Source organism: Callorhinus ursinus, unplaced genomic scaffold (assembly GCF_003265705.2).
Source record: "Callorhinus ursinus isolate GAN/ISIS: 27379988/994484 unplaced genomic scaffold, GSC_fseal_2.0 scaffold19, whole genome shotgun sequence".
Taxonomy (NCBI): domain Eukaryota; kingdom Metazoa; phylum Chordata; class Mammalia; order Carnivora; family Otariidae; genus Callorhinus; species Callorhinus ursinus.
Genome location: NW_027397081.1, coordinates 6,005,942 through 6,030,650, shown reverse-complemented (window position 1 = coordinate 6,030,650; position 24,709 = coordinate 6,005,942). Strand labels below are relative to the sequence as shown.

Sequence of the window (24,709 nt, the reverse complement as noted above, 5' to 3'; positions counted from 1 at the left end):
GGCTAACCTGTTAGCTTGTAAGAGGCTAAAATCCCAGATCTGCAGAGTTCTCCACTCCCATATTTTGGCACCCACCACACTGCCTCTTTGTCTTTCTTCTTCACTTAACCAAAGGAGTTTTAAAGTCCAAGTATAATGTCTAAAACATAGTAGGCATTGAATATGTATTTGGAAATGTGATTTACGATAAAGAATCGAGTCAAGGCATTGGTTGATCTGAAGAGAGATGATTTTAAAGATATGGATGGCAATGTGAAAGAAAACAGGTTGGTACAGACTCAGTATTGCTAAACAAGGGTTCAGATTCAATTATATGGCTTCTTTGATATGTTCTCAAAAAATACTGGGGGTTACCGCAAGTATGATGTAATATATTAGGTCATATTTTACTATCGTCCTGTACCAGCTAACCTTCAGATTATTTCTCTCGGAAATTTTTTAAGTTTGATTTTGGAAGAATGTGAATAAAATGTGTTCTACACAATTTTTCAAAGTGATAGCTAGAACACAGCAATGCTTTCTATTTAAAGCATGCAGACAACCCCACAAATTAAAACTTGTCAATGAAGGTAATGCTATACTTTAGCCCTACAATTTCCCAGTGATTTACTACCAGTTTCTGAAAATCTTTCCAAAATACAAAGAACACTGTCTACAACCTCTGCTCAGTATTACTAAAATAGGTCAAGAGAACTGGGAAGGATTTTGCCCTAGTAAAAGGTGGTCATAGCAAGAATGCTGAGTAACCCAATTAAAGGCAGGAGATGAACAGCAGGTGCCTGATTCTGGCATTTCTGGATTGAGCTCTGTCAAGAGGGTGCAGAATCCCTCTATTCATTCTGCACTTTGGGTTCCCCCTGGCTCCCCAGCCTGAGCAGAATGCTTATTTTCTTTGAACAGATTCGAACCATAAGCAAATAAAAGAAGCGAAAATACTTAACAAATGTGGATCAAGAGGTCAGGGGGGAAAAGGCAGACAGTGGCTGCCAGTGCTTAGGGCTCCTGCCAGTCTCTTCCTGGTCCCTACCTCCAGCTTCCGAGGAGTGACCAAGACCAGTCACACCTCATCAATTCCAGAGGAGAGGAGCCACCTGACAGAGGTGAAGCTCACCCACCAGGCTCAAGGCAAGTCCTTCGTCCACCCTGAATTCTGATACCCCAGTGCCTAACTGCTCCCTTGGGTTTTGTCCCTAACCTAGTGGATGTTCAGAACACACGCGTTGAGAAAAGCAAACTGTAGGGGAAGGAGATTGGGGAGAAGGGAGAGAATCTCAGAACAGAGGACCGCAGGATGAGGTTGGGGCTGGTGTGAATACACCTGTGAGAGGTGGCGTGACATTTGCCCTGCACCGTGTCAACCCAGGGAAGCTCCTGTGCTAAAGGCATTTCCCTAAAGGACATGGACGTTCTTCGCTGCGGGGCCCTATCGCTCGCCCCACGGCCATCACCACCGTGTTGGTGTCCTTTCAAAGCGGTTTCCTCCACACAGTTGACAAGCTCCGGCAACCGGAGGTGCGGACCGGGCGAGACCAGGTCTCGGCGGCCGAGGGCGCTCGGCCTCACCGAGCGGACCCCCTCCGCGGGGTCCCCAGGACCCGACGCGCTCTTCGCCGGCCCCCCGCAGGGCGCAAGGCGCTGGGGCCCGGAGAGGGCGGCGGCGGGGCGGCGGGCGGCCGAGCACGGGCCCGCCCCCGCAGCCCGGCCCCCGGAGCCCGGCCCCGCCCCGCCGCCGCCGCCGCTGAGCTGGACCCCGGGCTCGGCGACCATGCGCCGCCTCCCGCGGGCCGCGCTGCTGCCGCTGCAGCTCGCCCTGCTCGTGGCCGCCGGGGCCCCCGAGGCGCCGGTGAGCGCGCCGCGGAGCCTGGTGTGGGGGCCCGGGCTGCGGGCGGGCGTCGTGCTGCCCGTCCGCTATTTCTACCTGCAGGCCGTGAACTCGGAGGGCCAAAACCTCACTCGCTCGCCCCCAGGTAGCGTTGAGCCGCCGGCCTCTGCGTCACCCCCCCCCCCCCCGCCGCCGCCGCCGCCCGCGCCCCCCGGCCCCCGCCCCCCCCGCGCCCCCGTGCCGTGCGCCCGCCGCCTGCTTGGCGTCTCTCCCCGGGCGAGTGTCGCCCTGCCTCGGCTCAGGCCACCTCCCCTGCCCCCGCCTCCCCGGACACGGCGGGCGGGCGGCGGGCGGCGGGCGTCGCTGCAGAAGTCGGAAGGAAGGAACTCCGCGGGGCGCTCCGCGGTTCAGGTGCGGCGCCGGCGCTCCACGCGGCCGGCGCCCGGGGTGTTGATGAAGGCCGCGTGACTCACGGGCCGGGGACCGTGTTCCCGCGCTGTTCCAGCACGCAGGGAGTTCCTCCGCGAGCTGAGCCATCAAGCCCCAGGAGTCGCGTCGGATCACTCGGTGGAGGCCGGGTGGGTTTGAAACAGCCAACTCCTCTGCCGAGGCAACGGCAGAGCTGGGGGCACAAAGGAAGCGCTTTTGCGTGCCAGCTTGTGGCCTTGGAGTTCTCGGGGAATGAGTGAGGCCCTGTAGCGCTCAGCTGTTCCGCCTCCCAAGGGTGGGCCCTGTCCGTGAGTCTCTTCTGTCTCGGCGCCCTTCCACGGTCTCCCGCTCGCCTTGCCTCTGCAACTTCTTGCAACTTGCCCTGCTAGGTTCAAGTTGTTGCCAGTCAGGATTTGCTCATCTCTGTCTCATTTGTGTCCAGCCACCTGGCACCCTGTTTTATCAACAAAGAGACAATCAGAATACCCCAGCGCCTTTTCCACTGCCCGCGGGAAGCTATGACTAAACTTTTAGTTTTAGAAAGACTTTCCATGGCCCTAAGGACCAGAATAAAAAAAAATACTTAAACCCAGGTTCGAAGTCTTCCACTATGGGGTGTATTTTCTCCTTTATAGTTTTTTCTTTCCTAAAAGTCCTTTTGTGATGTTATAATGGGGAGGGGGAAGATTTAGAAAGAAAAGGGAGAACGAAGGAAAAATTAATTTATACAGGAAAAAAGAAAGTTACATGATCCAAAGTGACATGCTGCTAATCTTACTATTAATGAAAGAGCTAGACCTTCAAATAAAATTCTGTTCCTTAATCAAAAAATATCGGCAAAGTTTTTTTTTTAAGTGGCAGTACTCAAAGCTGTCGAGAGGGCATAGAGATCCTCTCCCCAGTGACCTTCATCCTCTGCTGGCGGCGGCACAAATTGCTAAAATGTTACTGGAAAGCTGTTTTCCAAATGTACCAAGAGTCTTAAATATTTACAAACCTAATATACAAAAAATACGTTTCAACAGCAATGTCCGTGCCCTTTATTTCTGGTAATCTTGATTTCTAGGTATCTGACCTGAGAAAATGATCAGAACGTGGTCAAAGATTTCTGTGCAAGAAATTCTTGCCACATTGTCGTTATTTATTACAGCAAATTTAACCAGCCACCTCTGAGGTAATTGCTAAATAAAGTGTGGTACATTCATGTGATAGCATATTTGACAGCCCATTAAAAATTAACATTTTAGATTCCACTTATATGACATATCTAAAGTAGTTAAATTCATAGAAACGAAGTGGAATGGTGGTTGCCAGGGGCTGATGGAGGAGGGAAATGAAAAGTTGTTGAATCCAGAAATTTGTTGCCCCCAAATCTGAATTTACTTAACACTACTGAACTGTACAGTTAAAAATGGTTAAGATGATCAATTTTATATGTTTTAACCAGAATTTGTTTTAATTTTAAAGTAAGATTTGAAAGTGTTATTTAATAATGCTTATCCTAGGTTATGGATGGACTAAAAAGGAAAAATTATATAGTTTCATTTTAATTTTATAATAAATAGACGAACCTTAACTCTCATTAGTGTTGTCAGTAGTTATAGCAAGAAAATAAGGATTTTTTTTTCACTCTCCTTTTTCCCAAGAAAAATTTCCCCCAAAATAATCTTAATGTTTTTACGATCAGGAAAAAAAAGTCATAAAAAACAAAAAGACTTTCAGCAAGTCTTTTCAGACAACCTCAATTTCATACCCTTAGATTCTCCCTATTTCCTCTCATGCCACTGGATTTTTAGGTTCCATTAAAAGGCTGCCCTGGAGTTTTGAAAAGCTCACACAACCAGGTTTTTACACCTGCCACCATCATTCGCTTGCAAGTCCTGAAATTTTTCCTTCTCCAAGAACTAAATGAAAAAAAAGGGGAGGGCATTTTTTTCTCAAGACAAAGAGCTTCTTACACAACTTACCAAGATTCTCTTAATAATTATCACTCCCATTTAACTGTCACATTTATCTGAATATCATTAGTATGCTGTGCAACTCCAGGTACCTGGATTGCAAACGTGTGACCTTGAAAGTTCTAAAGCAAAGGATCTCCAACTGGAGTCCAAAGACAGAAAGTGGGCAGTCTGTGACCTTGGATATAGGAGAAAGAAGCTATCTCTGTCTTTGTTTTTACTCCCTTCTGACTTAAACTGGGTATTTCCTTCTATTATGAATGTAGGCAAAACCTATTGATATTGTTATATTCCCAGCATGTGACATAATGCCCGGCAGAGATGCTCTATAAATACCATAGAGAAAAGAAAAGAAGGCGTAGAGGGAGGGTGGTTGGAATCTGTCGAGATGGCTGGATACGAATACTCAGATTCTACTCAGTCCTCCTTTACCTTCATCAGTAGTGATATCTTCATAAAATAATCGTACCTCCTACTTGGTAGCACTTTCGTGTTTTAAACTGTGCCCTGTTTAACTTGTCATCCTTATTCGTCTTGTGAAGTAAGAAGGCTAGATATTACACTCTTCACTTTACACCTAAGACATTGAGGCTCAGTGAAGCTGAAATGTTTTGCCTGTGGCCCCACAGCCGTTAAGTGTCAGAGCCAAGAGTAGACACTCATCCTCTTTCCGTTGAATTAAATCTCCCGTCATATGATTGTCGTGCATCAGTTTTCAGTAAGTTCCTAGAGAGCATCCATCCATGGTCAGCAGGGCCGCGAGGCATTTTTGGAGAGTGACATGTAGCCTCAAGGCAACAGTGTGGCCTTCTGGGACTCGGTTTCCTTGGCCATGTGGGGTTGACGCTTGTTACGATTGCAGAGCCTTAATAATCTTCCTGAACAACAGGAAAGACAGTGACTCTGTTGTTCTAAGGGTGCCAGAGGTTATTCCTCCAACTCGGAATTCTGCAAACCAATACACTAACGTGACACAGCATGACAAGGTGGATGCAGGGTGGGCTTTGAAAGAAGGATTCAAGCTGTATTCAAATATTGGCTCTGCTACTCATATATAGGTGAACTTGGGCAGGTTACTTCACTTCTTGGAGACTTGATTTCCTGATCTGTAAAATGCGGCTGACAATGCCCACGTTACAAATTCTTGTAGGAAACAAATAAGGTAGAAAATGCAAATGAAAATCTCAAGCTCAGGGACTGGCCCGTGATAAGTGCTAAAGTCTTCAAAAGTTCTGATTCTAATGGTGTAAGACTTTGATACTGCTAACTCCTTCATCTACCTAGTCCCTGCATTCTCATTCCATTAGCTATCTCTCCTAAAAAGATTTGAACCGATGAAGTAGAAAAATTCAAGCTGAGCTTCAAGTCTGTTCCATTATGTTAGCCCTTGGGGCAAATGAGAATTCACATTCCTTCCATCTGAAGCAATTTCAAATTGCACTCTTCTCGTTTTCTCTTTTATGGGGTTAAAATTGCTTCTTTCTATTTTCAGTCCTGACCATTGTTATTTTGTGTTGATTCTAACATTAATTTCATGCCAACAAGGACACAGGCATGAAAGATTCCTATAAAAATACCTGAACATTTAAAATGTGTATTTCCAATGGCTCTATTTTAGTTTTATACATTTATTTTGAAATGTAGCTCTTAAATGCTATTTCAGGGACAAAAAAATTTATAACTGGAAGAGACAATACAGATCTAGTCCAATACTTTGAATTTAAAAATAATGAAACATTTTGGAACTAGTTTTTTTCTGCAAATCCATTTCTTTCCAAAATGATCACAGAATCATTCATATGTTTGTCTTATATCTGTTTGTTTATTTACAATCATAAGTTTATGGAGAACAGGACTATTTGACCAAGACACTGGAACTTTTCTGTACTGGTTCAACTTTGGGGAGAAAATTATAGGAATTGCTTCCTGGTCCCCAGGCTCTGCCTGCCTGATTTGCAGTCTGCCACACTGCGCTGTCTTTCTAAAATCAAGTGAGAAATAACACAAGGCAATGACCAATGTATTTCATTTAAGCATTTCAGGTAAACGGCTAACATTTTAAATAATTTCATATTAAATTATTACCTTTTTTCTTACAACATCCCCTATGTTTAGTACAATTCATTTATTTTAGCAGATTTCTTTCATAATTTTATCACACTTGTTTAAGGGATGTCAAAATGCATTATTTAACAGCAAGTTGTCAGACACTACATTACGATTATGAAATTGAAGAGACCGAAGAACACCTCTCCTGACCCACAAGAAAAAAATAAAACCCTTGAAGATCAAAAGAGAGTAGAAACTTCACTCACAAGATTTAGAAACTAAGAGTAGGAGAAAGAAATTTTTTCAGTAATTTCAAAAAATATATATTAAATATGCTTAATTTGATAATATGATAGATGTAAAATGAAAAACTACTTTTATCACCACTATTTTTTGCCAGGTCTGTGAATTTCAGAGGATTCACCACTTTTTAAAAAACATTTGCCTTTGCTATAGTGATTAACTGTGGTTAGGACATTAACTGATCTTTATTCTCAAAGCTCCTGAGGATCAGATCTGTGCTGAGTGCAGATACATCCACCGGACTCTGGGAAGAAAGATATCGCAACATTTATTTCTGGATCACAATGATATTAATCACAACAGTATTGTTTCAAAGCCTAAATCAGTCAGCTCATATACTACAAAAATAGAAGGGAAAGTTTACTAAGTGGGTATTACTTACCCTAGAATTTCCAGAAAACCCACAGAATTTTGGAGTTGAAAATGATGTTAGATCGTCCTAGTATAACTTTCAATTCAGCCTGAGGAAATAAGCTTAGAGAAGTAAACTCTAGTATTTACAAAGGTGTGTGAAAGTGTGTGTGTGTCTGATATTTGTGTAGTCTAGTAACTAGCTATAATCTTTCTCTACTTAGGGAAATAGGCTTAGAAGTATAACTGGAAATTTGGGTTAACCAAAGGAAAATTTCCTTAGAAATGAGGGTTATTAGGTATTAAAATGGTTTACAAAGAAAGCTGGTATATATTTTATAGAAGAAAGTTGGATTGTCTTGGAGCTCTGTCATTCTAAGAGTTTTTGGATTTTTAAGTATCTGGGCTGCTTTAAACCTACCCAAAGGAGAAAAGAGCAAAGAGGCAAAAAGTTCATCTCTTCCTTGCTTTTTTAAAGTACTGATTTTTTTCATTCAGTATATCTTTATTGAATGACTAATGAATCAAATGTTGACTCAGATCTTTGGTTTCAAGACACAACCCAGACATGGTTCTTGGTCTCAAGGACCTTCCAAACTAAAATTATTTTGTTATTATTTTGATGGTAGAGAAAAAAGTAACTTTGGTGTAGAGACACCTATCCAATAATTGGTAAGACAAAATAACCATGAAATAGTAGTTACATATATATATTTTTTTTTTCAGGTCAAACACTATTCAAAGTAGTAATCAAATCTCTTTCACCTAAAGAATTAGTCCGGATTCACGTCCCCAAACCTCTGGACAGGAATGATGGGACATTTTTGATGCGATATAGGATGTATGAAACTGTCAACGAAGGGCTGAAGGTAGAGGTCCTTTATGGTGATGAACATGTGGCTCAGTCTCCTTATATTTTGAAAGGTAAGTGATTATATTATACAATCCAGAGCCAGCCTTATATGTGTAGACCCCATGACTTTCAAAATGGCTTATGATGACCTTGAAGTCATGTACAAAAGAGTGAACATGGTATGCGTACCTTCTGGAGTTCAATTGTAAATAATTCTGCACCTAACATGGGGCTCAAACTCGCTACCCCAAGATCAAGAGTCACGTGTTCTACTGACCAAGCCAGCCAGGCACTCCTCCTGGAGCTCAATTTAACTTGGAATTTTGTGGGGAAAAAAACTAAAGAAATTTGAACGATAAGCAAGAAAATCTTGTGTATTTACCCAGGTAGTTAACATGTCTGGCACTCTTCATTCTTTTATATAGATCTACAGTTCCTTCTAGTACCATTTACCTTCTGCTCAACGATCCCCATTATCGTTTCTTTTAGTGTGAGAATGCTGGTGATGAGTTCTCCCAGCTTTTGAATGTCTGGAAGAGTCTTTATTTTGCCTTCATTTTTGAAAGACATTTTTACTAAATATAGAATTGTAGATTAACAGGGTTGGTTTTGTCTCCTTAAAGATGTTACTGCACTGTCCTCTTACTTGCATTTTTTGCAACAGTGTATCTGCTGACGTCCAGCATATCTGCTGTTCCTCTATACTGCTCAAGGTTTTCTCTTTAAGTCTCTTGAACAATTTGATTATTACGTGCTTTGGTGTAATTTCCTTCATGTTTCTTGTGCTTGGGTTCTTGGAGCTTCTTAGATCTTTGGGATTATAGTTTTCATTAAATCCAGAGAAATTTTGGCTGTTATTTCTTCAGTACTTTTTTTCTGTTCTACTCCAGAGTTCCTCCCACAATTCCAGTTACCCCTATATCAGGCTTGAAATTATCCCACAGCTCGGTGATGCTCTTTTCATTTTTAAAATTCTTTTTTTTTCTCCATTTCATTTTGTATACTTTCTATTGCTGCATCATTAAGTTCCCTAATCTTTCCTTCTGCAATGTCCAACTTGCCATTAATTGTATCCAGTGTATTTTTCATCTCTTGTTGCTCTCTCATCTTCTTGATCGTTTTTCTGGAATGCAGTGAAATTACTTGGAAATAATTTGAACCTTTCAAATTGCTTTTACAATTCATTAGGCAAGACCAGAACCATGTTTAGTCTAGGGCTAATTATTCCCCACCACTCAGGCAATACCTCTCTGCCTACTCTAGCCTAAGGCCCAGCAATTAGGATGCTTCCCAGTCGGCCTGCTGTGAACAGGTACTGTTCCCAACCCTGTATGACCAGTGGGTATTGTTGCGTCCGATCATTCTGGATGTTCTTTCCCTGTCTTGGATAATTTCCTTGCCTATATACACTCCTCAGAAACCCTAAATACTTGAAGGGGAACCTTTTGCAGATCTCTGGAGTTTTCTGGCTGTGTGGTTCTCTCCTTTCAGGGAACGTGTCCTACAAATACCAGCTGCCTTGTTCTCCCTGGACACCCAGCTCTGTCCCCTCAACTCAGTGAGACTGCTGGGCTCTGCCTACATTTCTCCCTGTTTCCATAACCTGGAAACCCCCTTAGGCAGTAAGTTTATAAACTGTAGGGCTCATCTCATCTATTTCCCATCTCTCAGACTCACGGTCCCTCACTGCCTCGTGTCCGGTGGCTTAAAAACTGTTTCATATATTTTGCCTCTTTTTTTGGTAGTTTCAGGTAGAATGGTAAATTGGTCCATATTACTCATCTTGGTCTGAAGTAGAAATCCTCAAGAAACATAAATAATTTTTTAAAGTTTTTATAAAATTATGTTAATCTTTATACTTTATATTAAGTTAAATATATTTAAATACATTTATTAAATATTAAACATATTTATATTTAACATATTATATTATTATATTTAAAATAGTTTTAATTATATATAATTAATATATAATATATTAACTTATATATTATAACTATATTAAATATTAAATATATAATATAAATATATATTATCCCTGTCTGGAGAATCTTCGAATTCAGCAAGAAGTCATCCCGTGTTCCTATCAGGGGCAGAAACAACCCCCTGTGTGGAGGTGTTTGTTAATGGAGTATGGCATTACTCATGTCTTTGTCTTCCCTAGGACCAGTGTACCATGAGTACTGTGAGTGTCCTGAAGAGGATCCTCAGGCCTGGCAGAGAACTCTTTCTTGTCCAACCAGGGAACCACAGATTGCAAAGGATTTCGCTTCCTTCCCCAGCATCAATCTCCAGCAGATGCTAAATGAGGTTCCAAAAAGGTTTGGGGATGAGAGGGGTGCCATTGTTCACTACACGATTCTCAATAACCGTGTCTACCGGAGATCTTTAGGGAAATACACAGACTTCAAAATGTTCTCGGACGAGATTTTGCTGTCACTGGCAAGAAAGGTATAAGAATAAATTCACTGGTTCTGGAAACAATACAGAGTTGACCCTTAAATGACACGGGTTTGAATTGCATGAGTGCACTTATACATGGGCATTTTTTTATAAATACATGACAGTACTGTAAATAGTATTTCTCTTCCTTATGATTTTCTTTTTTTTTTTTAAAGATTTTATTTATTTATTTGACAGTGAGAGAGATGGCGAGAGAGGGAACACAAGCAGGGGGAGCGGGAGAGGGAGAAGCAGGCTTTGCGCCGAGCAGGGAGCCTGATGTGGGGCTCCATCCCAGGACCCTGGGATCATGACCTGAGCCGAAGACAGACGCTTAACGACTGAGCCATCCAGACGCTCCTTCCTTATGATTTTCTTAATTAACAGTTTCTTTTCTCTAGCTGATTTTATAGTGAGAACACAGTATATGATACGCATAACATACAAAAATGTGTTAATCAACTGTTATGTTATTGGTCGATAGTAGGCTACTAGTTGTTAAGTTTTGGGAGATTCAGGATTTATACACAAATTTTAGACTGTGCGGGTGTCGGCACCTCTAACCCCTACATTGTTCAAGGGCGAACTGGAGTTTACTTATTTCATTGTAACTTTGAGATGCTTAGAACAGTGGCAAAGGATGGAAATGGATTCTAAGCTTGGAAATGTGAATTTAAGATGTCCACTACCTGAGTGTTCATAAAGTCTCCCCCCTTTATGGATCTTTCTTTCCTGTAAATTAAGTGGCTTGAGCCCCCATCTCAGGCAAGTAGGTCCTACGGAACACTTCCAAGGTTTCTGTGGACTCCCAGACATGTTGAGCCTCAAGGTCACTTTTTTTTTTTTTGAGATTTATGTATTTATTTGGGAAAGAGAGACACACAGAGTGGTGGGAGGGGGAGAGGGAGAGAGAGAATCCTCAAGCAGGCTCCCTGCTGAGTGTGGATTCCTGGTGCAAGGCTCATTCTCACAACGCTGAGATCACAATCTGAGCAGAAATCAAGAGTCGGATGCTTAACCGGCTGAGCCACTCAGGTGCCCCTCAAGGTCACTTCTTGAAATTCTCTGTTGTGGTGAATACTCCTCCCATTCAGATACCAGTTTCCGCAGCTGTTTTGTCCTTACCACCTGAAAATGACTTGAACTTTGACCACTTTTTCCTTGTTTTACCCTAAGCGCCTCAAAAGATAGCATGCATGGCACATTTTGTTGAAGATTCTAGTAACAGAGAGGTTATTTTTGTACCATTGCATAGTAAAAAGCAGTCCAACAAAAACCCTAACATTTAAAAATAAACATCCCTGTATTAATCAGACTCAGTCATCCTTGCCTCTGGGAATTACTCACTGCCCGTCATCGGGCTTCAGGTCTTGGCTTCTTCGTGAATACAGCTGGGCCTCTGTCTCTCAGAAGACTTCTCAATTTCCCGCACCCCCACCCCGCTACTGAACCCTTCTTTCCACATTTACTGCACTCTTAAGCAGAGCAGCTCAAATTGCCTTTTGTTCTTCCTCCTTCCTGACCATGCGGAGTGAAGGGTAAGGATGAGCATTTTCTGCCTTTCCCACCCAGAAAGACTGTCAGGGTAGTTTTCTAAACCAAAAGTCAACTTCGGTGATATGAGGTATACAATTTCCCAAGTGTGCTGAATGTGGGGTTGCAATCAATTCTTATTTTATTTTATTATTATTATTTTTTAATTCTTATTTTAAATAGCAGCCCCCCCCCCGCACCATCCCCATAGCACACTATATGAGCATATTTAAGATACTTGATCATAAAGGAGGGGCTTTCTTCCTGGCCTACTGCCCGGTATTTCCACCTTGTACTCACAATGGCAGTGGATTTACTAGTGACGAATTTGTCCCTTAGAGGATGTTGGGCGATGTCTAGAGACAGTTTTGGTTGTCACAACTCGGGGTTGCTACTAGCACCCGGTCTGTGGAGGCCATGGATGCTAGTAAACATCCTACAGTGCACAAAACAGCCCCCACAGCAAAGAATTACCAGACCCAAATGTTGATCCTACTGAGATTGAGAAACCCTGTTCTATAGTGAGAACTCCTGGTGTGGAGTTTATTAACGAGCTGATAAATGAGAGTAGGGAAGCGAGGAGGGTGAATTGTCACACCCCTTGGCCTTCCCTCTTGTTCTAGGTTCTTTGCCCAGTGGCTGGGAAGAAATCCAAAATAAATGAGACTCATCTCTGGACTTTGAGCGGCCTACTCTAGTGGGACTTGCTTTTTGTTATTTGGAAGTTAGAGGTAGGATGTGAATACAAATAGTCGCACCTCAACGTGATAGGCCTGTAAGAAAAGCAGGCCCCCCAGGTGGAACTGCCTGAGGAGGGCGAGCCATCGAGGAGGTGACATTCGGTCTGGGTTCGAAGGACGAGAAAGGAGACTGCCAAGTGAATAAGTAGGGGAAGAATATTCCAAGTGAGAAGGGAAGTACATGGGAGAGTGGGTCACATTTTCAGAGAGTAGCCTAAAGTTTACCAGCCCACGCTCCGGTGGAAAATGGTAACAGGGCCTTGCTTTCTGGCCAGGGACTTTAAACCTTGTCCTGCAGGCTTTAGGTTTCGTTGACCTTGGTGGTGACATTAAGTTGGGTTTTAGGAATTTGGGCAGCAAGGGGCGCCTGGGTGGTTCAGTCGTTAGGCGTCTGCCTTCGGCTCAGGTCGTGATCCCAGGGTCCTGGGATCGAGCCCCACATCGGGCTCCCTGCTGTGTTCCCTCTCTCGCTGTCAAATAAATAAATAAATTCTTGTTTTTTTTTTTAAAAAAAAAAAGGAATTTGGGCAGCAAGGTGAAAGCAGATCAGAGTGGGGAGAGCCTAGTAGCAGAACACCTAGTGAGCAAGCTCCTGCAACAATCCAGGCGAGAAATGAGAGAAGGGCCTCATGTAAGGCACTGACCATGGGGATGCACACGGAGTGGCAGAATCCAGAAGCAAAGGTAGACATGATGTGGAGGTTTGATAGTGAAGGAAAAGAAGTGCTTGGCTCTAACCTTGTCGATTCTCAGGCAGCTGACAGAAAGGGTTCTTGAAGCCACTTATGCGTACCTTTCCATACCATGTCCACTTCTATAATAATAAGCAATTTTGATAATTAAAAAATTTTTTTATTAAGTAATCTCTGTGCCCAACATGGTGCTCGACCCCATCATCAAGAGTTGGATGCTCCACCAACGGAGCCAGCTGAGCACCCCAATACTAAGGAATTTTTTTAAAAGATTTTATTTATTTGTTTGACAGAGAGAACGAGAGAGAGAGGGAACAAGCAGGGGGAGGGGCAGAGGGAGAAGCAGACTCCCCACTGAGCAGGGAGCCCAATTTGGGGCTTGATCCCAGGACCCTGGGATCATGACCTGAGCTAAAGGCAGACACTTAACCTACTCAGCCACCCAGGCGCCCCAACACTAAGCAATTTTAAATGCCACCTCTGAACAAAGGGCACTTCCTCCTGGTTAAGTGAATTTGCCATGTACCATCCTCACCCTTGATTTTCTGATACTGCTGATGACTGAGAGGCATTCTTCTCTCTTCTGCTGTTTTCACATGTTCACTTTTATCAGGCATATTTTAAGAAGCCAAAGAATGGAAGCATTTAGTACCTAAAACTGAGGTCTTCCCAGCACTCATGTTTCTTCTTTTGTTTATTTAGGTCCTTCTCCCCGATATAGAATTTTATATTAATCTTGGAGATTGGCCTCTGGAGCATCGAAAAGTGAATGAAACCCCTGGCCCTTTACCTATCATTTCATGGTGTGGCTCCTTGGATTCACGGGATGTTATCCTTCCAACGTATGACATCACCCACTCCACACTCGAAGCGATGAGGGGTGTCACCAATGATCTCCTCTCTATTCAGGGAAATACAGGTAAATTAAAGTTTATTCTCAAAGGAAAAACAGAGGTAAAAAGAGAATGTTCAGTTGGAGAGAACAAAGGTATATATTTAAATACCATTGTTCTTATTTTCTAACCAAGAAGAAAGAGCAGTGTAAGATTCTTCTAATCCAAAAATTAGATATGTGGGTTGGGCTAGTTGTCCAAAACTACTGTAACTGAGTCTCCTTTGAGTTGGTCATTTGTAAATACCATTTGAAAATATATATTTGGTAAAATTGTCACTTAATGCTGACTTCAATGCCCTTATATTGCTGAAGAGAGCATTTTGAAAAATATAAAATGATATGTGGATGTGAGAGAATTATGGTAGCAGCAGAATTTGGGTATTACTACCTCCAACACTTAGTAAGGAATTTTCCCCTTTCCTCTTTCTGCCTTGCTTGATCCTTCAAAATCTGAATTCCTCCCCCCCCTTTGATGGCTTTACATTTATGGCATAACACGCTCTAGAATTAAACCAGACTCCCTGAATAGAATAAACGCTGCCTGTCTTTACAACCTCTGTTCCTGTTTATTGTGATTTGGTAGACTCGTTTAGTAGATGCGACCAGAGACTCTTTGCAGACTACCTAAAGATAACATAAAATGAAAACTGACTTTTTATTGGGTAACAGTGAATTCCTGGGAAGTGTGCTAAAATACCAGAGAGAGTGACCCCCTCCAGTTTCTGTTTTATGATTTATCCCTTCAAATAGTAACAGGTGTTAACTAATGACCTCTCTTTAGAATAATAGAAATAGACAAATTAATTCTTCTAGAATACTATCTAGAAAGATACACACACACACACACACACACACACACACACACACACACACAGTTGGGCTATATATTCATGTTTTCATTTCACAGCTTATTAGACAAAGTCTTCCCCGTATTCAGAAGTGATGTGCTCAAAATTATGAACAACCTAGGGATTAAAGATGTGGATGTTACTTAGTTACATAGTTTGTCCTGGTCACCCAATCTAAGAACAAAAGCCATTTTTTTTATTGTGAAGCACAAAGAATGGAAGAAGCTTGTGAGTGGGCCAAGTCATTGAATGTCTTTTGCTTTGAACTTGGTCCAGTGTTATTTTGGATATCTCCTAATGTCATACAACAGACAATCCAAAAAGTGAGCTCTCACAGGTAGAGAAACAGGTGAAATTAGGGATGCCTGGGTGGCTTAGTTGGTTAAGTGTCTGCCTTCAGCTCAAGTCATGATCCCAGGGTCCTGGGATCGAGTTCTCCATTGGGCTCCTTGCTCAGCAGGGAGCCTGCTTCTCCCTCTGTCTGCCGCTCCCCCTGCTTGTGCTCTTTCTCTCTCTCTCTCTCTGTCAAATAAATAAATAAAATCTAAAAAAAAATAGGTGAAATTGGAGCATTCTTTTATGTGATACAGCAAATAAAAGGACTGTTTTTAAAAGTCTGAACTGAAAAGTATCTCAGGCAAGGTACTGGATCCCATATTTTTTGGAGATAGCACCTTTTTTTAGAAGATGAGTTGATGATCAAAGAGCTTTAATATCTTAAATGATAGTGGTAGATTACAGATGAGTATGCTAACGGTTTTTATAAATGTCAAGTTCATAATCGTATTTTTTTTATGGCTTCAAACTTCTAGGGCCTTCCTGGATCAATAAAACAGAGAAAGCTTTCTTCAGAGGTAGGGATAGCCGAGAAGAGAGGCTCCAGTTGGTACAGCTGTCCAAGGAAAATCCAGAGCTCCTAGATGCAGGAATTACAGGATATTTCTTTTTCCAAGAGAAAGAAAAGGAGCTTGGAAAAGCTAAATTGATAGGTTTCTTTGATTTCTTTAAGGTATGCATTTTTGTCTTCTTGTATGGATATGAAGTGATAAACTTGTGTCGTGATGATAGGGATGTGAACAATGTGACAAAATCTGACTGGCTAGAAAACTCTTTGGTACCGATTATTCAAGAAAATATTAATGACTAAATCCGTGAGTATATCCTGTTCTTTTCAGTGTGTTATAATGAAAAGAACATTGGATTTGAGCTCAGAGAATAGAGGTTTATAAATTTACCTGAACACTGATTTTCTCATTTGCAAAAAGAGAAAAAAAAGAGCTTATGATAATACTTGCTTCACATTACTATGATCAAGTGAGGTTTAATTCCCATGAAAAGTGAATTTGAAATGTAAAGCGAGGCTTATTAATCCAGCAAATGGGTAAACGGGGTACATCTTGTGTGGCTAGCATCACACCGTCCCTAAACTTCTCCAGGTTTCTGTCTCCTCGACTCTAGAACTGAACACTGGAGATAAGGCTTTCCTTTTTCATACTTACCTGGGAAGAAGGAACCAATGAAATAATGTATACATGAAAGTGTAAATTGTTACCAGGAGTCAGCTTTAATAAACCTACAGCCTTTGAAACATTTTCCTCCCAGGTCACAGAAACCTGAATCCATTACATAGAGTTGAAATAGGTATTCCTATTTCCTAAAATTATTTGTCTTATCCTTAAACGCATTGTATTTCTTAAAATCAGCCTGCTCAAGGCTGTTTATGATTTCAATACAAAGAGAAAATGTGAGGTACGAAATAACGTATAAAACTTTTAAACACTGAAGTCGGAACGTGGAAAATAATTCTTTTATATGTAGTATGACAGTGTTGATGACAAGCAGAAGCGAAGCAAATGGCTGTTAAGTGTTTCCTTTGTTTATGTTTGTTTTACTCTTTCAGTACAAGTATCAAGTGAATGTGGATGGGACTGTGGCGGCTTATAGATATCCGTACCTCATGCTGGGCGACAGTTTGGTTTTGAAGCAGGACTCGACATATTATGAACATTTCTATATGGCACTAAAGCCTTGGAAACATTATGTTCCAATTAAAAGAAATCTTAGTGATTTACTAGAGAAAGTTAAGTGGGCCAAGGTAAGTTTACTGCAATTTTAATTTCTTGAGGCAATAACAAACTTACCAAGATTATTTACATGAATTCCATCATGACCCAATTTAACTGGATATAATTTAGTCAAAAGAAATGTTATTTCCTGAAATTTTTGTTCCCTTGAAATATCTAAAGAATCAACAGGATCATTTTAATACCCTTTATCAACATTTTGGAGGGTTTTTAGAAGATTTAGAAGATTTAAAGACAATCATTATGTAGAATATAGGTTTTTCTGAAGGAATCACTATTCATGCATATACACACAAGCAAAAACACACCACATGCAAATGACAGATTGAAAATCCCAGGGCTAGAGTGCGCTATGCACAAGAAGACATTGGAGGCAATTATGATACCCTCTTCTTTTCTCCAGTTAGGAAAAAGGCACAATGAATGCATGCTATATACAACATCCCAAGAATCACAAGTTTCCCATAAAATAAGAATTCTTTTTTTTAAAAGGAAACATATTACAAAGCTGTTGTGTTTTATTATGAAACTATAAAAATTTACCCTTCCGTGGGTAAGACTTCATTCTATTTCTAAGTTTCTGAAAAGCAATATTCAGTTATGCAAATGACTAGGTGCCTGAGGCGGAATCATTTCTGTGACCCTTTATAAAGAGTCAGGATTGCTTGTCAGTGACTTTTCTAAAGGGCAACACAGTAGAGTATTAGCTATTTTCCAAAGTATAATTAGAAACAGTGACCGTTCCTGGTACTGAAGGAACAGCCTGTGGGTGCTAATGGCTGAATTTATGATTACAGCAATAAGCCTTCATAGGTACCATTTTATGACAACTTTTGGGCTCTGACTGCATATTAAAATGGAGTTTTTAAGAGACATTATAACATGAAAAAGGATTCATTCTACTCCAGATTGTATTTTAATATCAAGCAGAGAGGCTATAGGTTGGGGGAACAGAGGATGAGCCCTAAATTTCTCGGGTAGCCAGGGCAGTACTAGGGGTAGTCACAAGAGAGACTGCATGTCTGATGTGCGTATGGCGGGGAGGGCACTTCGGGCCTGTGGACCAGGGTCCAAACATGTGTGACCACTTCTGTGTAACACAGGCCTCTAGGAAGGTGCCTTGGCGATTTCTCAGAGCTTCGCTCCGAATTATCTTCCTCATGCCCCACATCCCATGCTGGTCACATTCAACCCCATCTCTGTCCTGCTTCATACTCACCTGTAGCCTTCTTTGGGGGGGTCACAGGAGTACTCTTCATTCAGTGTGTGTGTGTGTGTGTGTGTTTAACCTTTTCAGGAAAATGATGAAGAAGCCAAGAAGATTGCTAAAGAAGGGCAGTTGGCTGCTAGGGAGCTGCTGCAGCCGCACCGGGTTTACTGCTATTATTATAGAGTGCTCCAGGTTAGTTCCTACCGGCCATCTCCTCCCTACACCCCCTCCCCCCCTGCTCAGGCATCCTCACATACCATGCAGGGCCTGAGTGCCTCACTTCCTGAAAGGACTCAGAGCGTCAGCCAGTGGAACTCTCCGGAAGCTGAGCACTGGCCCAGCCCATGGAGAGATGGGAATAGTGCTGAGACCTTTTGTGGTCTCCATATTTGTATCTCCACTCACTATTATGAAAAACAATGCATAGAACCCTTGCAAATACAAATTAAAAGCTCCTCCTACCTCCCCAGTCTTTTTATGAAATGCCTTATGGAATTCCTAATTTGGGTATTTTCTGAACCTCAGAGACCAAATAAGGGGGTTGGACTAGAGATCATTAACATCTCTCTACTCAAAAGGTCTGCCTCTTCGTTCTTACTACTTAAGATTCATGCTTTTGCTATCACAGTGTAGGATGGACAGCAGATATTTAGCTTGCTGTAGGAAACAAACAAGTGAAATATATTTATAATGGTTTTAACACTTCAGGCCTAATTACTGAAGTGCAAATGTTTATTGAAAATCTAAGAATTGGTTCTTTGGGTAACTATCTTGTGTTTCACATAGTAAATTCTAGACAGGAAGAGAAGAAAAAAAGAAATAATGCTTTTTTGTTTTTAACCTAAACTTATTTTTCTGTGGACAGATAAAAAAGCACATTTCTTCAGATGCCTGTGGATATTACCCTCTCATAGAAAAATAAAAATGATAAATTTCACCATTTACTAAAGTCAGCCTTTCCCTTGAATGAATTGTACACCCTCTGTTAGTCTACCTATAATATTAATAGTAGGAGTTTCTCCCTCTAAAATACTCATTAGGTTCCTGTGCTCATGTCAGTGTTTTGTTGGGTTTGGCCCAATACCAGGAATCTACAGCTAAATGTATATAGAACCACTGAATCAAAATCTAATTTATAGGAATATTTCAGTCAGTGGCTAAAGTAGAGGGACATTACACAGGTCTGTCACCATTTACAAAACGTATGTGACTATGAGCCTAAAGGGAAGGGTGTGTGGGACTGCCAGCTTTATTTTGAGATGCTTATCATCTCTGTTGGTTGATTTGAGTGTTCAACAAATGTAATTATTCATTAATAAGTGGAGGATAAATGCCAAGAGGTGCCACTATTTCAAGTAGGGACCCTTGGCTTGACATGCCTTTTGTGGAGGCTTCCTAGGTACACATGCAACTGTGGATTGGGGTTCCTTGTTAGATTCTGAAATATTGCACTTAGTGCCTATAAAACCTGAAGTTAAAATGCAACTTCAGGACCGGAATAAACCAGACCTTTGGTTTTTAGTCTCAAGATACACAGCAGCTAGAAACACTGGCCTGAGTGGGGTAGGGAGGGTCCAGTGGAATGAAGCATGGACTAATCTTTCAGTTGCCTTCAAACACGCATTTCAGAAATACGCTGAGCGCCAGTCCAGTAGACCCAAAATACGTGATAAGATGGAACTTGTTCCTCAGCCAGATGATAACACGTCCCTGTGCCAGTGTCACCGGGAAGGACCTTTCAGAGAAGAGCTTTAAGTCAGCTCACACGGACACTCCTGTGAATGCCAGTGAAACATGGAATGCAAGCCTTCAGACAGAGGCTGCGCTGTGGGCAGCGCAGTCGAGGAGACTCACGTGGACTGGCAGAGCAAGATGAGAGCAAGTAGTACAGGCCTCTTTGAATATTATTTTCTTTTGTGTAAAGACGGCTATCAATATCACAGTTGCTCTAAACAGAAAACTTGCGGGTCATAGAGAGGCTTGCCAAAATAGAAATCACTATGAAAAAAAAAAGAAATCACTATGAAATTATTTACACCATATTTCTTAGTTTGTTTCTATCCCTTGTTCACTTTCCCTGTCCCTCTTCCAATTATGAAGAAAAAATGTTTGTGCAGGGTTCTTCCCCTCTTATTGCGTAATTTCGCCTCCTACAAGCTGCTTTGGACATTGAGTAATAGCAAGCCTCCTTTTGGAAGGTCTGATAAGAATAATTAAGGAAGAAAAGCCTGATGGCTCCCTTGTTAAAGGTAGCTTGGAGACTGTGGAGGCCACGTTTTTTTAAAGCTCACTCATATCTTTTTAGCTAAGTTTTATCAAGGCCTGAGACAAAATTAAGGAGAAATTATGCCATAAGCTAGTAATTCCCAATCTATCTGGGTGGTACACCCATCAAGGACAACACAATTATTAGTAGATGAGAACTTTCTGTGGGTACCACTCATTATCTATGTATTGAATAGATGGAAGATAACTACACTCAGATGGGGATCGCTACTACTTTTTTGAATCTTTAAAAGGGACACGTGAAAACATCTGCCAGAAACAGCAGTAAGCCTGGTACCTTGGGAATTCACCAATAAGCTGATAAGAAAGGCAAGCATCCTGAGTGCACCCCTCCTCTGTTTCAGTGAATTGCTACAAGAAAAACTTTGGAAATTTCCTTTGCCTTTTTGGACAGGGTCAAAACTTAAGCCTTATAGCCCAGAAATTCATTACACACTCCTTGTAAAACCACCAATCCAAGATTCACTCCACTAAAGGACACACTCCCAAAGCAAGAGCTAGCTACACTCCCAGTATGAAAATATTTACTCCCCTAATTGAAATATTTACTTAATCTGAGAAACAATGTAACCACTTTAAAGTAGTCATATCCTTTTATGAAGGTTCAAGAAGAACACAGAATTGTGTAACTAGACAAGAGCAAAACCACATTTAGGAGAACAGTGTCATCAAAACCAAGTACCCAAGGAAAACACCCACCAATTGTACACCCACAAAAATACAAGGTCACGAGTATAAAATAAAGGGCAGCTGTACTAGGACCATACACTAATGAATCCATGTCCTGCATATATTGTACATGGAGTTTGGGGCTTGTCAAAGCTGAGATTATTGAAAGAAAATTTGCCTTCCTTCACACCAGCCTGCCCACCAACCCCAGGTCCTTCCTTGTGGCTGATGGCATCTTGTGAGAAATATCTTAAATTTTTAAAATGTCTATCATTTGCTGCCAAACAAGCCTGATAGTTAAAAGTGAACTGAGATACACCACACAGCTTCTGAGCTTGGAACAGGAAAGGATGTGTTTGAGAAAGTAAGTGGAACTCTCAAAAAATTTCATAGGGAGTCAGCAGTCAATCTAGATAATTTTCCATCTGCCCAGCTCAGTCATAGTCTTTAAAAAGTTATTTTTGTGTGGCTTTCTGGTTTGTTGACACGAATATAACTTAATAAAATCGTTTTACTAAAACCCTGATTTTTTCCCTTCGAATTCACACAATATCTACATATTCCATTAGTTGTTTTCAATACTTCAACTTAAAAAAATCTGATTTTTGAAAGGAAGAGAGGGGTATGCAGGTAAATACAATAAGTGCATTTATCTAAATAAGCTGCCAGCATGTTTGTTGCTGTATTATTTTTATTAGTAAAATGTTGGAAGCACCTTGATTTCATGAGGGAACTGGCTAAATAGTTATTGATATATAAAGTAATGTAATACAACTATTTTTAAAAAGTAGCTCTAAATGTACTATCATGAAAGATTTCCATTACAGTATTCAGTGAAAAAACTAAGTTACAGAACAACATGTATAATGTGAAACCATGAATGTAATAAACAAAAATATATTTGTATGGTTGAAAGTTTGGAAGGATTTTACCACTATCTGAGGAAGAGATGGAGAGAAGGGAATTTTTACTTTTTGCTATATACCTGTCTATGATATTTGTTTTTGCTACAAGTAAGAAAATCAGATTGTAAAATAAAGAAAAATGTAAACCTAGGAAAAGACTGTAAGTGCACAAAAGATATACATAAGAAAATGGATATTTATATTTTCCATTATGCTGTTTTTAAATCTGCTCTGTCTAGAATTTTATATCATGGGACATATTATATACACTTTTTACATAAAGTAAATTTTCTAAATAAAATTTTGAAAAAGATAATTTCTGTTTTTAAGAAAGACTGTAACCACCAGGGGACCTGGGTGGCGCAGTGGATTGAGTGGCGACTCTTGGTTTCGGCTCAGGTCATGATCTCAGTGTCCTGAGATTGAGCCCCGTGTGGGCTCCAGTCTCAGTGGGGAGTCTGAGATTTTCTCTCTCCCTCTGCCCCTCCCCCTGCTTTCACAGGTGCTCTCTCCCTCTCTTTCTCTCTCTCAAATAAATAATCTTTAGAAAAATAAGAAAGATTGTAACCACCTATAGCCCTGGTATTTCTGTAACTGTGTTGGTCTAATTTTAATTTTATTGTGTCTTCATGAATAAATGAACCAAAACTTCTATCACTACCACTCAGTCCCTAGTACATAGAAATCTAATATTATGAGGAAAGAAAATTGGGCTTGACACCATTATTTTCTCTTATGTCAGGTGAAAATACACAAAGTACAGTGTCTTAGCTGGTTCAGGTCACCATTATACTGGTTTTGCTGTAACTACCTATGGTGACAGAGGTTAACTACACTTATTGTAGTGATCATTTAGCAATATAAACAAGTACCAAATCATGTTGTACACCTGAAACTAATGTATGGTACATGTCAATTATACCTCAATTTAAAAAAGTAAAATAAGACTGGTTTAGGCTTTACCAGCTAAAGAGCTTAAATTTAGAAATAGCACTGGACTCCAATCACCTGTCACTCATTCTTTCATCCTGAGCACTAGATGCCAAATCACTAAAAGGATCCGTTTTCTTATTTACAAATGAATAAATTACTTAAATATGAAAGACTTTGCGTGTTTCTCCCACATCTTCAAAGTCATTGGTGGAAGTGACCAGACTTTGTAATAAGTTTAGCCCCAATTCGCAGAAGTTCACTTTGGTTTCCCTTTCGAAATCCTTTGCCTCAAAGCCATTAATAATCGCAGTGTGAGCTCACAGGTTCAGCTATAACATTTTTTTCCGTTTGGGATCCCCTGGAGACCGAGGTGTGGGTGGAGGAAAGGGCAGGGCCTAGGGGGCGGCGCTAAGGGAGGCGGGGCTAGGGGCGGGGCCTCGAGGCGGGTCAGAACGGAAGTGGAGTCGCGTCGTTTCCGTCTGCCGTGTAACCGAGGAGTCCAGCAGAGCCCGGGCCCGCCGCGATTGACAGGTGAAGGGGACGGTGTCCCCTCCCTCTCTGCCAGTCCCACAGCAGTTCCGCTCGCCTTTGTGGCGCCTGGTCTGAGCCCGTCCTTCTCCAGCGCCCTGAAGGCCCCCTGCCCTTGAGTTCCGCTCCCCAGCGCACCCCTTAGGAACGTCTGGTGTCCCTGAAGCCCTCCCCCCAGCGGCCTCCCGCTCCTGGTTTCCAGCCCTGCCCACGACTGGCACCCCTCCCAGCCGCCGCTGTGGCTGGACGCGCTCCCTGTTGGTCCTGCCACGTCCCGGTCCCCGCTCCGCGCACCTCCGCAGAGACTTGGTTTCTCCCCCTTGAGGCCGAGGGCGAAATAACTTTTTAACCCACCTCACCTTTTTTTTTTTTTTCTGGGTTCGACTCATGACACGGTTTTCTGTCCTTTCATTGCGTTATTTGGAGCTGGAAAAGGGAAAAGCGTTCCTCAGCAGTATGTTAGTGTGGTTTGCCCTCCTCAGCCCTGGTATAAAGGACTACAAGGAAAAAAGGAAGAGCGAAATCACAAAACTGATGAAAAACGTCACAAAACACACTGATGTATTTACTAAAAGAAAGGAGGAAGTGTAGGTTCCGATCCCAGCAAATTAGCTTTAATACTCTTTCCCAGCTTTTATTTTTATTTTTTTAATTTAATTTTATTATGTTATGTTAGTCACCATACAGTACATTAGTTTTTGATGTAGTGATCTGCGATCCATTGTTTGTGCATAACACCCAGCGCTCCACGCAGAACGTGCCCTCTTTAATACCCATCACCAGGCTAACCCATCCCCCACCCCCCTCCCCTCTAGAACCCTCAGTTTGTTTCTCAGAGTCCATCCTCTCTCATGGTTCGTCTCCCCCTCCGATTCCCCCCCTTCATTTTTCCCTTCCTTCTCCTAATGTCTTCCTTGCTGTTCCTTATGTTCCACAAAGAAGTGAAACCATATGATCATTGACTTTCTCTGCTTGACTTATTTCACTTAGCATCATCTCCTCCAGTCCCGTCCATGTCGATGCAAAAGTTGGGTATTCATCCTTTCTGATGGCTGAGTCATATTCCATTGTGTATATGGACCACATCTTCTTTATCCATTCATCTGTTGAAGGGCATCTCGGCTCTTTCCACAGTTGGGCTATTGCGGACATTGCTGCTGTGAACATTGGGGCGCATAT

General features: G+C 41.6%; 2 protein-coding genes across 6 annotated transcripts in view; both read left to right on the top strand.

Annotated features, from left to right (window-relative positions):
• The first annotated feature begins 1,743 nt into the window (after window positions 1-1,743).
• On the top strand, window positions 1,744-22,385 carry POGLUT3 (protein O-glucosyltransferase 3). Of its 2 annotated transcripts, none has more exons than XM_025893814.2 (8): window positions 1,744-1,967; window positions 7,639-7,836; window positions 9,930-10,216; window positions 13,875-14,091; window positions 15,728-15,924; window positions 16,816-17,010; window positions 18,297-18,401; window positions 19,839-22,385. In XM_025893814.2, exons 1-8 carry the CDS (start codon window positions 1,766-1,768, stop codon window positions 19,962-19,964), a joined length of 1,527 nt encoding a protein of 508 aa, XP_025749599.1. In that variant the 5' UTR covers window positions 1,744-1,765; the 3' UTR covers window positions 19,965-22,385. The 2 variants fall into 2 exon arrangements, with proteins under 2 accessions (XP_025749599.1, XP_025749600.1); XM_025893815.2 differs by lacking the exon at window positions 1,744-1,967 and adding an exon at window positions 2,126-2,400.
• Window positions 22,386-23,465: 1,080 nt separating this feature from the next.
• CUNH11orf65 (chromosome unknown C11orf65 homolog) overlaps window positions 23,466-24,709 on the top strand; it is a 69,688-nt gene continuing 68,444 nt past the window's right edge. For 3 of the 4 annotated variants that reach the window (XM_073903701.1, XM_025893830.2, XM_025893829.2), the window contains exon 1: window positions 23,466-23,533. The gene's annotated coding sequence lies outside the window, so the exon portion shown is untranslated. The remainder of the gene's footprint in view (window positions 23,534-24,709) is intronic. The other variant, XM_073903700.1, reaches the window with a different exon arrangement.

Excerpts from the sequence above, each read along its gene's own strand:
- POGLUT3 (XM_025893814.2), top strand. The coding sequence starts at position 1,766 with ATGCGCCGCCTCCCGCGGGCCGCGCTGCTGCCGCTGCAGCTCGCCCTG. Across the intron at positions 1,968-7,638 it reads CCTCACTCGCTCGCCCCCAG|GTCAAACACTATTCAAAGTA; the intron begins GTAGCGTTGAGC and ends TTTTTTTTTCAG. Across the intron at positions 14,092-15,727 it reads CTCTATTCAGGGAAATACAG|GGCCTTCCTGGATCAATAAA; the intron begins GTAAATTAAAGT and ends TCAAACTTCTAG.